The following is a 12,746-nucleotide window of genomic DNA, read 5'->3' as shown; positions in this document are numbered from 1 at the left end:
ACTCCGTCGTTTGTAGAGCGGGGCCGGAGCGGACGTGTCTTTCTAAGACTTTGCACCTTCGTGTACAAAAAAAGAAAACTATATATAGGGGCAGTCCTGGATCTTTGCTAGTAGAAAGGAAGAAGCTGTGGGGAACTGCAAGTTAATATGACTGACTTTTATGCTACGTAGGAGTGAACTCAAGAGCCTGCTGCGTCCAATGTGGCTCTTACCAGAGTAACTGCACTTGATGGTGCAGTAACGTCTATGGCGTCAGTCTCAAGAAGACAATATACCAGTTGCGTTCACATCATTAGTTTCCCTCTCTTCTGCTTTTCCTAGTAGAGGTGAAAAGGAAGGTTTTGACAGGCAAGATTTAGCGTGTAATACACTCTCTTTTGTGTTTCCTGCCTCTTCTGCTTTCTGGTAGAATTTGGAAGCACGCGGTTTGTGCATTTTCAGGATTCGGGTGCGCGTCAAGTTTTGTATAATGGCAAGTGGAGGACCCAAGAATTCAAAGAAAGCCCTCACATTCTCGAGCCTAGCTGGCACAGAGGCATGCAAGCATGTGTCGACGGAATACTTCTATAGAGTTTCCATATTTGGGGGTGGACATTCACACTAATTTCACCATTTCCTTTTAGGTTTTTGTTATATGTTGTTAGTTAAGATTATCGCTCCATCCCACTTTGGCATTACAATTTTTTGGTGTATAATTTGAAGGATACACTAATGAAGTCTCGGCTTTAGTTTATGCAGGAACTCCAGTGCTCGAAAATGGGAGTAGGGCTGTCGAGTTTGCTACGGAAATATATAGACTTAAATGAGGTCGAATTCAATAATTTTTTGAGGATTAGGTGTCCGATAATACTTCCCTTCCATTCCGTTAGTCTTGTAGGCTATTTCGTCCTCATAAATATGAGATTCATAGCTAGACATCTAATTTGTACACGTCGCCAATCAATTCGAGGTACTTAAAGATAAGAGTCTAATATGCAAGGTCGCTAGACATTCTTTGCAACCGTTGGAGGTTGGTAAATTAACTTTTTTTACGCCCAATGAAAACAGAGTGGATGTTCTTCGCTAATTAGCGATGTTTTCATTTTCTCCGTGCTAATTATGTTCTTTAATTATGCATCGAACTAGGCATCCACTAGAAAACCGGGTCATTTGGATAATGATGGCAGACCAGGTACGAGTGGTGCAATTGAACTATTGAAGGCATTTTCAAAATTGTCCCCGCATTCCCACAATCCACCAGTTTTTCCAACAACTCAACCTGCTGATTAAATATTTACTAAACAATATACTTGTGTCCTCTTACGACACTGAAGTGGTCTCGTATTATATTTAGTGCTATCTAATAATACCTCATTTCAAATGGATTCCCTCCGATGCACTTTTCCTCTCATATAGTACTCGTATCCTTTCGTATTGATTTTTCCGAGTGTGAATTCCAGCCGCCACACATATTCACCCACGACATCGTGTTTGCGCAGGACCGGGGTTTGTCAACTCGCCTCTCAAGTGTGTCCTTAAGATCTTAGCCAGAGCATTTTAAATGAGTGAGGAATCATTTATTTTGAATTCTTCAATGATGTCGTGAGATAAAGCTATGTGAAGTGTGTCATCAACATCAACATCGTAGATGTTATTTGGGTGGCGTGAAGTGGTGGTGTTGGGAAATATACCAGATAAAAGGATCGATTGATGAACGAAGCCAATGAATACTTTTGCGTTATGATTGTTGCAAAGTGTCTGGTAAATATTGTGTTGTTGGTGGTTTTCATATGAGGGGAGACTTAGTGAATTGGTGCATGAGGTGTCTGTCTTCCTCACGAGTCTCCCCAAAGAGTTTTCTAATTAGAAGTTTTTTATTAACCATGGATTACTGTAGTCCCAATGTTAGATGGATAACGCATTGTTTCTATTCCAGGCACATCCCATCCGAGTTGTAAGCACTCTTTGCGTCCTCATTCTGACAACGTACAACGTAATTTTGACATTGCGTTTCCTGCACTTGCCAGGCTGCAGGGATTCAGACCAGCAGATCCGCCTGATTCCAGACCTACCGAAAGACACAGCAACCATTCCCAAAGCTCCACAAATCACAACACCTACCTGCGTCTACCAACAATATCAGCTATCTGATGATTTGACAGCGAACGGAGAGAAAACCGCCTTTTCGGACATTGATTTCAATACAGGAAGGTGGGATAATCAGCGACTCTACAAGTACTTCGATTTCGCCATTGTTGGTGAGAAATTCAGTGAACTCAGCGAACAGTTTGCGGTATGCCTTGCAACACAAAGTTCGCTGGAGCGGCTCGACTCACTTGTACAGGTGGCCGACCATTGGACTGGCCCTATATCTGTGGCCGTCTTTGCAGCTGGAGACGATGAGTTCCAACTGTTGCAGCTTTATGTGACCTATCTGCGAAAATGCTTCCCAGCCGTTCGTGAAAACGTGAGTTTTCATTTGGCCTTTCCAAAGGCACGACTGCCAACGATAAACCGCTGGGCTAAGCATTTATTTCGCTCGAACATATGCGATAGGCCGGACATAGTACTGAAAAGGCTAGTAAGGAGGCGATCAAGTGAAACTGAGAAATGGCGGATCAAAAATCTGTATCCGCAGAATCATCTGCGCAACTTGGCGAGAAAAGGCTGCCAAAGTGATAATGTATTTTTAACTGATGTAGATATTATACCGAGTTATAATTTTACCGAAAATTTGGATAAATTTTTACGTAATGTGAAATGTACAAAACTATGTGCCTACGTGATACCGACGTATGAAATTGATTTGCGTGTACGATTCCCAAGCAGTAAAGACGACTTACTGAGGCTGGTGAAGAAGGGGCTGGCCCGACCTTTCCATCAAAAGGTCTTCATCTACAATCAATATGCCACGAATTTTTCAAGGTAGGTCTCTGCTACCCCTCATAAATCCCCACTTTGAATATTCATGGGATGACAATGGTTTCCAGGTGGCAAAGCGATAAGTCTATCCCGGGGAAGGAGGATGAAACTCATATAAGTCATACAGTAACAAACTTTGAATTTTTATACGAACCGTTTTATGTTGCTGATGATAAGGTGCCCCCTCACGATGAACGATTCATAGGATATGGATTTACAAGAAATTCGCAGGTAACTCACCCACATTTCTTCATTTAGGATAACCAAGTTATCATTTGAATTTGACGAAATTATCTGTATCTGTATCCAAGGTATATGAGATGTTCGTTGCTGGCTACACCTTCAAGGTTCTATCGCCAATCTTCACATGTCATTGGGGCTTGCAGGTGAAGAAGACGCGTCCTGACTGGAGAGAGCAACAAAATAATGCAAACCGCAAAAAATTTGATACTTTCAAAAGGGAAATTCTGGTCCGATATAAAAAAGATCAATCAAAATTGTTCCCAAAGAAAACAAATAAAAATGTTTAACATTAACTGATGTCCTGACAGACCCTGACAAAAGGATCTAAGTCTAAAGAAAGTGCTAAAATCAATTCATCCTGAATGCTTTAAGAATCAGTAATAATGTGAAAAAATCCCATCTAAGTTCTAAGTGTAGTTAGATATTGTGCGTGGTGGCCATAATCAATCTAAAATTTATTACGATAATTATTTTTAGTCGCCGTTAGTTAATCGTTTAGTGCATTCTCGACTCATCGTGTTCTGTTCAGATTCGATCCATAGTTACTTTCTGAATTGTTGTTTATAGCCAAATTTATTGACACCAAGAAAGAGAAAATGAACATTTTAAATTTAGGTGACCGTTAGGAAGAAATAAGATGTGTATTTCTTATTTTTGATGAAAATTGTTTATATTAACAACATGGATAATGATAATTTTCTAGAAATAAATGTAAAAAGAAATGAGAAACAAAGTAGTTTTTTTCACGGGAATTTATCAGAACATAAACACATCTTCTTCTTTTTCTTTACCTTTTGTCCCATTCACAAGCGGGGTCGGTTCGTCGTCATCGGTTGCGTCATTTTATTCTATTACAGGCCTGATCTGGATGTAGTAATGAGGTCTTCACCATCCAACGTATCAAGCCACGGTTGTTTCGGCCCGGCTTTTGGTTGCTTACGATCGACTTCGATATTCAGACCAATTTTGGCAAGTGAATTCTCATTAGCGTGAACTACATGTTCATACCATCGAGGAAACCTCTCTCGCAATTTTGCTACGATCGGTGCAGCCCCATATCGATCGTGGATATCTTCATTTCGGATGTGATCTAGGCATGTCACACCGCTAGTTCAACGCAACGTTTTGGCTTCTATCACCGCACAACGTTTATCATCGGCCAACATTCAGAACCATAGAGGGCGACGTCGATCACAACCTATTTGTGGAACGCCACTTCATCCAGGTTGGGTTAATGCGTGAAGCAATTTCATAACGCAGTTCTCCATTGACAGGTAGCATTGACTCGAGATATTTAAATCGCTCAGCTCTGGGCAAGTCAGTGCCATTGGGGATCGGTCATCAAAAATTCAGTGCTATTCAAATTCAATATGACAGCGTGTCGCATGAGGCGATCATCCACTTTTGACCAAGTTGCTCGAGATCATTTTTGCTATGAGACACCAGGAAAACATCATCTGTATGAAGCAGTATATAGAGCGCTGAACGTTGGATGTCCCGTATGACAGTGTCCATAACAGGGAAGGGTGCTTCTTTGATGAACACCGACAGAGAAGCAAAGCGGTTTGATACATCCGCCACATTTCGAAATTTACTTTTCACATCGTGGTAGGGCAATTAAATCCAACGAACGAGTTTCTCTGGTCCTAGGTGTTGTCGTAGAGCAAACCTGATAAGTTCATGTGGTACACGGTCAAACGGTTTCTCCAGATACACAAATGCAGGGTAAAGAAGGCGATGTTCCTCACGGTGTTCTTCCATGAGTAATCGCGCAGCGTGTATTGCGTCATTAGTTCCGCAGTTCTTGACAAAACCGACTTGATTCATGGTTATTTGAACGATTTCGCGAATACGGTTGTGAAGGATGTATTCAAAAATCGTCATGGTGTGGGACAGTAACCGGATCGGACGGTAATTTTAACATTTTGCTGGACTTCCTTTCTTGGAATTGTGATACTTTCTTGCCAGTCAGGTGATGTTCTACCTTCCTCAATAACCCGATTGAAGAATTTACTGAGTCACAGTGTTGGGTTCCAGCTCTTCGCTTTCCAGAGCTCGGATACGGTGTCTTCAGGTCCTGTTGCTTTCCCCAATTTAATTGGTTTTATTGCTTCCTCAGCTTCAGTTGCGTTGACAGGTGGAACTGCTCCAAATATCGGCAGTGCTTGTGGAAGTGGAGGATGAACAAATTCTTCATTTGAAATCTGCTCGAATTCCATTTATCTGTCGCGGTCCGTAATCAAAGTACCGTTCTTGTCGTTAACGCAACAGAAGTGTTCGATTTCCTGTGTGTGTTAGAGTGACCGGTTTAACGTAAAGATCTTTTTATTGCATCGCTCTGGTGGCAGTGATCATTTCCTTGGTTTCCCGGTTGGCATTCTTGTAGATTTGCCAATTGGCCAGCGTTTTATTGTTGAGAAACTTTTGATTGAAGCGTTTCTTTCACGGACTTTAATTTCAACATCGTCATTCTAATCGGTTGATGAACCACTTACCTGGCTTGGAAATTCCAAAGGTTGCAGAGGGCGGTTTGTTGTTCATGTCTTTAACTTGATTTCACAATTCACCCAAATTCGTAATGGCTGGTAATCGTGTAAGTGAGATCATTTCTTCTTTCTTTTCAAGAAATCATCACCATTTAATGTGTGGAAGACCAGTGCGTTCCTCACGCTGTTTTATCGGTGGTTTGATTCGCAAGACAGCAATCAATGGTTGATGTTGAGGTGCGATGGCTTCACAGGAACGGCTCTGCAGTCAGTGGCGGTGGTAAAATCTCGTCGTCTTATGAGATTTTTCAGTCGATTTTCGTTTTATTGTTTCAAATATAAAATGTAGGAATTACAGGGTCATGGTTGACCGCCAAATCGACGCCTGCCTCCCTCATCGGGCACTCCAAACTCATTTCCTTCATGACACCTGCTTTTCACCCACATGACCATAAAGGTCACCTGCAATGATGACATAGTCATCAGCGAGCACGTTACTGGCTTTTGCATCGAGAAGTTGCCAGAAGGTATCCTTTTCGGCATTAGCTAGATCTGTCTGTGGTGCGTATGTGGTGAAAAAGTACGATCAGCTGATATAGTGGTCAGCTTCATCAGCCGGTTATCAAACCGGTCGACTTCTTTAATCGCGTCACGAAAACCCTTTGAGAGGGGGATAGTAGTAGCCATTTTTACTGCGTTTATGTCGCTGCTTTTGGCACCAAACCGTCAGGTTTCTTACAGAGGACAGATATCAATGCGCCTTTTCGGAAGGGCTCTTGTGGACAGGAAGGGCTATTCTGGACAGGACCGAGGCCACTCCTGCAGCGTCGACTGAGAGCAACGCTCAAGGATTTTTTCCGAGCATCAACACGATAATTTTGTTTTTAACGACATTGGATGCATTTGCTTGGTCGCCCTGTCGCGAGACCTGTCACCAAATCGAAAGAAAAACACATGATTGATGTAAATCCTAAAGCAGGTAAATGATGCAAAGTTTGTAGGTTGTATCCGTAACCTATACAATGGCGGAAATGAGAAAGATTTGCAATTTTCTCCTGTATCCTGCTCTCCCTGTGCAAGATACGAGCTGGCTGATGTGCTATCATAGTTTGGTGCGGAGGTGAATGCTGATCTAGTGCTAATAAGTGAACAATGCGGGAACAAGGACCCATGTCAACTGTATTCTTGACGGTACTGGATTGCTGGTTGGAGCCCAAGGTCGAGGGAATGGTTTTTCCTGGATTGATAGTTTAAGGATAAGGTTTCTCAGCGTCTATATAATACTCAATAAGACGATGCCGGACTTTCGACGCAGCCTTGATGCTCTAGAGGCCGCTCTCTCTGAAAAGGGCATAAATACTCTAGATTGACACGAATCCTGGAAAGCCACGAGAACGAGGCTCGCAATTTAAGCACCGAATGCACGCCAATGTTGTGGAGCCCAAGTTGAGCGAAGTAACTTCAGCGTCGGTGGACGAGTAGAGACTTCTGGACAAACGATCATCAATACGTCGAAGAGGTTAGTGCTATCTATCGTTTTGCCTCATCCTAGCGGTCTTTCTCCAAATGGAACATTGTGAAGACGAAAATCGTGTGACTCGTCGAAGTTTTTGGATGGCTAGATGGCATTTTCTGTCGAACCTTCAGATATGACGCTGATAACGGGAATCTTCGGATCTTCCATGTCCCGGAGGGCACCCAGCTGTGTTAAGCATTCTTTGTCCTGGGGGCGACAGAAATTGTCGACCTGTGAAGCTAGTGATATTTGCTTAATTCCCGAACTAAAATATGGTTCTTGTCTGAGTTTAGATCAGCAAAGTTTGAAACAGTTTTACGGTCGTTATAATCCATACCCAAGTCGTCAGAAACAGAAGTGAAACAACGTCTGGCGAGTTTGCCTTTATATCGATGATTCAAACCGTCAGCAAACGCTTTTTTTATTAATTTCGGTATTTGGTATAACGTTAAAATATGGGGGCTTGATTATAAATTGGTCACTCGAAAAATCGGAGTTCTGCAGAACTTCACTTAATACCAAACAAATGAAACGCATTATACGGGTATTATTCTCTGCATATCTTCGTTCGGGGTGATTATAGTATCCTGGAAAGCACGAAAATTGCCCATTTGTCAGCACGAAAGGGGAGGAAGGGACAGTCCTCTCTATGAAAACTAAGAAAGTGGTGAGACTCGATGCTATCCAGGTAAAAGTATATAAACTGGTGTTTCACCATTGACCAAAATTGCTGCCCGACGCATTCATACTTCAGGTAGAAGAAAGATATTTTTCCTTGTCGGTGGAAGTTGGCGAGGTTCGTGCTGACCATCAACCGTAAAGAAGGCCCTCAGCCATCGTCTGTATACCGCCAGTTTCCTTGGTTGACTTAACCGGGAAAGTGCGCGAAAACTATTTAAGGGTAGACTCACCGAAGTGACGTGCGTCGTCGGGGACTTATCCCCAAAGCAGTTCGGTTTTAGAGCAGGAAATTCGTGGATGCGGTTCTTCGAGCTGTTTTGTATAGTCGTTGCTCTCGACGGTAAGATGGGTGGACATGCTAGGCATACTAGAAAATTCTTTCCATGTACCGGGCTACTTATTGCGGTTTTTTTACTTTTTCTTTGTTTAAAAACTGAGGGGTCCTAAGTCCACATTCACTCGATGTTGAACCGGTCCAAATGCTGAGCAACGAGTTCCTACTTTTTCCGTTTTAACATCCAAGCATCAAAAATCAAAAGGCGACAACTCATCAGACGCTGTTTTAACTCTGTCCTGGGGGCAGTGTCACCGAAGTGGTTCGCAGCTGGTAAACATTCCCTTGTATAATTCGCAAAACATGATATAGAGCTCTTTAGGCTGAGGTGAAGCCTCTACTCTAGTCAGAATCGTAAGCTGTCTTCGTCGTTTCTTCATTATTGCAGCATTTAGGGATTATCTCAGGGACTGTTTCCTACTTTATGAGATGCTGGGGGTCAAAGAATGGTAGAGATCACGTTGGGGATGGCACAAGGGTCAATTCTAGAGCCGGTCCTCTAGAATGCTTCCTATGATTATCCGCTAAGATTAAATATGCCAGAAGGGTGGGTCTTGGTTAATTATGGAGACGATGTTATGGCACTTGTTTTTGGACGCACTGTTGAACAGGCGCAAAGCAGAGTTGGCTGGTTGATGTAACAGGTAGGCGCATGATTTCAAAATTAAAGTAATTTCACATGTAAGTCGGGTAATGGAAAACGTTGCTTCTGCCTCTAGGAGCCTTAGGAGACATCTTCTCATGATTACTACGCAGTTATTCCGCTTCACAACGCGGAGCTATAGGCTGAGTTTCTTGGCAATGAGGTGTATCGTGAACGACGTGCGCAAGTACAGAGACGTCGAGCTTTGCCGGTGGCGTCTTCCTACAGCGATGTCTCAGAACTGACCGTGATGATGATCGGGGGAGTGATTTCGGCTGCCCTTCTTGCTAAGGAAGGTAAAGCCATCAAATAGCGTAAGAGCCAGAACTCAAGGAATATGTTTCTCATTCACGTGCGCTCACTTTGGTGTGGTATTGACAAATTGATATGTTATGATGACGTCATACATGTTTTAGAATGCAAAAAATGTAAAAGTTTCACCTTTTATAATATTGTTAATAATAGTTGGATTTCCTTCAAACTTTTCAAAGTTATGCCTTATATTATTCTTTACGCAGGCACCAAATTTTGTAGTTCTATCATGAACTAAAGGGATGTTTCCGGTCAAATTTCTAAAATGTGTTAGTATACTACAGGGTGCGGCAGCATAACTTCCTTTTTTCAAAACTCAATAAAAACCATTGTATGCATCGGAAAATATTTATAATATTTATTTTTTATAATGTAGGTACATGTCTAAAGTTTTTATTTACATTGTTTTGAAGATCAAATCTGTTAGGTGACGTCCCCCATTCTCCATACATTGCGTAAACCGATTTCTGGCGTTTGTCATGACTCTTGTTAGCATAGCAGGTGTTATGTTGACAATTTCTTCTTGTATGTTGGTCTTCAAATCTTGTAGGGTTCTTGGACGGTTCACATAAACACGGGATTTCAAAAAACCCCATAGAAAAAAATCTCAAGGGGACAGATCGGGAGAGCGTGCCGGCTATTCCAAATCGCCTCTAATTGAGATAAGGCGCTCTGGAAAGTGTTCCCTCAAAACAGCCATCGATGCTCTTAAAGTGTGTGCTGTTGCACCGTCTTGTTGGAATCAAGTGTCCCCCAAATCCAAATTTTCTAGCCGTGGGAGAAAAAAAATTCTGTAGCATGTTTACATACCGGTCCGAATTCACTGACACTGTAACCTCATTTTCCTCAAAAAACCAGGTACCAATAATTCCAGCTGAGGAAATTGCACACCACACTGTTACTTTGAGTGAATGCAAAGGCTTTTGATGCAATTCTCGAGGGTTGGTGTCAGCCCAGTAGCGCATGTTTTGTTTGTTAACCGACCCACACTAATGAAAATGGGCTTCATCGCTAAAAAAAACAATAGCACCCTCGGGAACGACATCAAGAAGTAGCTCACACGCGTTCATCCGAGAATTGAAGTCACGTTCAGAAAGTTCCTGCACTATCGCCATCTTATAGGGATGAAAATGAAGATCATCACGAAGAATTCTTCTCACAGAACGATCGGATAGTCCAAGGGAAGATGCGTGTTTGCGCGCAGAACGCCGTGGCAATCGCAACATTGACGCTCTCACTGCTTCAATGTTCTCAGGTGATCTAACGGGCCGAGGGACTCCAGTTCTTCCTTTTGTCGCACTTGCAGTTTGTCTGAATATAGTGACCCATGTAACAATTGATTTGCGGTCTGGGACGGGAGCCCACGGGGCTAAATTAAAGCGATTCCGAAATGCATGCTGTGTTGCAATAACCGAACATCCGCTTGAAAAGTAAACCTCAACGGCAAAGGCACGCTCCTCACTATTCCAACGCATGATGACGACTGAACCGTGTCGGGACAAAACTTTACAGTATCCCCTCTTGAACGAGACCACTAGCGCTCCGCGATGACATCAACTAACTGAGTGGCGCGCATTTTAAAAAAGGAAGTTATGCTGCCGCACCCTGTATTATTAACTTCACTTGTGCAAATATGGGAACAGGATGTATTTTGAGGCCTAGATTTCGTTTAGATACACCACTGTGATTTTTTTTTTCAGATTTGTCGTTTGGATAGGTTCTGAGATCGAGACCCATTACACTTTTTGAGGGTCATATTTTAGGCCCTCGCTCCCTTACCTTCCATCTGATATCAAATATGAGACCAGTACTAATTGAACCCTTTCATTTCTAGCCGACATGGTTACATACTCAAACTTAACATAAAATGGTGCCACTTACTGCATGAAAAGGCAACAACAGACCACACGTTTTCACCAATTTTCGTGACAATCATTCTAGTCATTTCCGAATAAATCGGATGTGACAGACAGACAGACTGGCAGACGGACAGACAGAAGCTTAGCTATAAGCAACATGTGCGGTATGTTTGCAACAAATCATCAACTGTAAGTATGGCCCTGGCAAGGATGATGCCGAACGTGGTAGGGCCACGGCATACCTATAGGTTGCTTATAGCCAGGGTGGTGACCTCGATCATGCTCTATGCGACCCCAGTTTGAAGGGAGGCGTTGCGGATGTCAGGGAACGCTACCAAACTGAGTCCAGTCTACAGGAGGACAGCCTTGAGGGTATTCTCTGCCTTCAAGACTGTCTCAGATGATGCAGCATTCGTCATCTCTGGAATGATGCCGAACATATACAATGCGAAGCCAACCTCTTCCTCATCGCGGACGAAGAAGACTGAAAGGGAGAGATCCATAAATAGGTGGCAAGGGCGGTGAGAACGCTCGGGAAAGGGTCGGTGGACTCATAGGCTTATTCCTGCCATCAAGGAGTGGTTGGAGAGACGACATGGTGAGATTAATTATAATCTCACCCAGTTTCTCACGGGGCATGGAGGATATCTCCAATACCTTCACAGGTTTAAATTGGAGACCTCACCCGACTGCTCAAATTGCGATGAAGTCCCAGAGGACCCAGAGCATGTATTCTTCCACTGTCCGAGATTTATGGAAGAAAGGAGGAATTTATAGGATTTAAGATATTAGAAAATCTGGTGCCGAAAATGGTAGCACATCAAGAAAATTGGGATGCAGTGAACTCCATCTATCCAAACCAAACTGCGAAAGGCAGAGGAGAGGAGAAAAGCGTGGTCACGTGCCCCGCGTATAGAAGAAAGGTGACTAAGCTAGAATGAGCTGACTCCGCCCCGTGATGTAATACCTTGTGGTGGTTCCGCGGAACAGGGAGGGAGTCGGGGGTGGTTTTAGTGGGCAAAAATCCCACACGTTGGTGTGTCCAGACAAGTGTCTTTTGGAAATTTCCACCTCCTCAAGAAAAAAGAGACAGACGGGTAGACAGACATCGAATCGATTCTAATAAGGTTTTGTATCACACAAAACTTCTCAGATAGCTGTTGCAAAACCTTGGTTCCGAAAGGCTGTTGTGATCAAGACATTTAGATTTGTAAAAACAGCCCACGGGCAGTGACTGGCCGTCTCATTTAAAGATGGCATCGTCTGAAACCTCCCCAAATGGTTCGCCGAAAAAGTGAAAACACAACGTCAGCTGGATAAAATCAGCCAGCCGCCGGAGCAGTACCTGATGTTTGAAGGAAAAGTCGAGCATCGCGGAGGATGCGTCAAGTTATGATTTGTCAAAAACTTTTTCAATTTTTATATACAAAACAAAGAATCAAACTCATTAAATCTTGTTTTAATTGCTTCCTATCTGCATTTCTGCTGGTTAGCTGGTCGGAAGCGTCTCTCCTGATGTCATGCACTCCTTCATTTTCGATTCCGCTTTTTGAGGAAACAATGTCACCTACGCTCGCAGGGGGCCGGTCTCCAGGATCAGATCTCATAAAATGTTAAGATTTTTTACCTCTAGTGTGGTGTGGCAATATTAGAAGCTGACATGCTTTCATTACTAGTTTAAGATTGAAGGTTGTAGGTACTTGGGAACGCCCCTTTGTAAGGCTAAGTAAATAAAATATGCTAATGCTAATTAGGATTTAAAACGCAGCAA

At 42.9% G+C, this 12,746-nt stretch overlaps 1 protein-coding gene across 1 annotated transcript; it reads left to right on the top strand.

The window, feature by feature from the left end:
* Nucleotides 1–1,490: 1,490 nt before the first annotated feature.
* On the top strand, nucleotides 1,491–3,873 carry LOC119658741 (beta-1,4-glucuronyltransferase 1). The gene is made up of 4 exons (XM_038066419.1): nucleotides 1,491–1,740; nucleotides 1,916–2,904; nucleotides 2,970–3,132; nucleotides 3,213–3,873. Exons 1-4 carry the CDS (start codon nucleotides 1,690–1,692, stop codon nucleotides 3,429–3,431), a joined length of 1,422 nt encoding a protein of 473 aa, XP_037922347.1. The 5' UTR covers nucleotides 1,491–1,689; the 3' UTR covers nucleotides 3,432–3,873.
* The last annotated feature ends 8,873 nt before the right edge of the window (nucleotides 3,874–12,746 follow it).

Source organism: Hermetia illucens, chromosome 1, assembly GCF_905115235.1.
Source record: "Hermetia illucens chromosome 1, iHerIll2.2.curated.20191125, whole genome shotgun sequence".
NCBI lineage: Eukaryota > Metazoa > Arthropoda > Insecta > Diptera > Stratiomyidae > Hermetia > Hermetia illucens.
Note: the sequence above shows the minus strand (reverse complement) of the source record. Positions and strands in the feature narration are given on the sequence as shown.

What these genes read in the sequence shown, in the direction of transcription:
- LOC119658741 (XM_038066419.1), top strand. Translation starts at nt 1,690, where the DNA reads ATGAACGAAGCCAATGAATACTTTTGCGTTATGATTGTTGCAAAGTGT. An exon ending in TGATTGTTGCAAAGTGTCTG is followed by an intron (nt 1,741 to 1,915) that starts GTAAATATTGTG and finishes TTTCTATTCCAG; the next exon opens with GCACATCCCATCCGAGTTGT. An exon ending in GATTTACAAGAAATTCGCAG is followed by an intron (nt 3,133 to 3,212) that starts GTAACTCACCCA and finishes TCTGTATCCAAG; the next exon opens with GTATATGAGATGTTCGTTGC.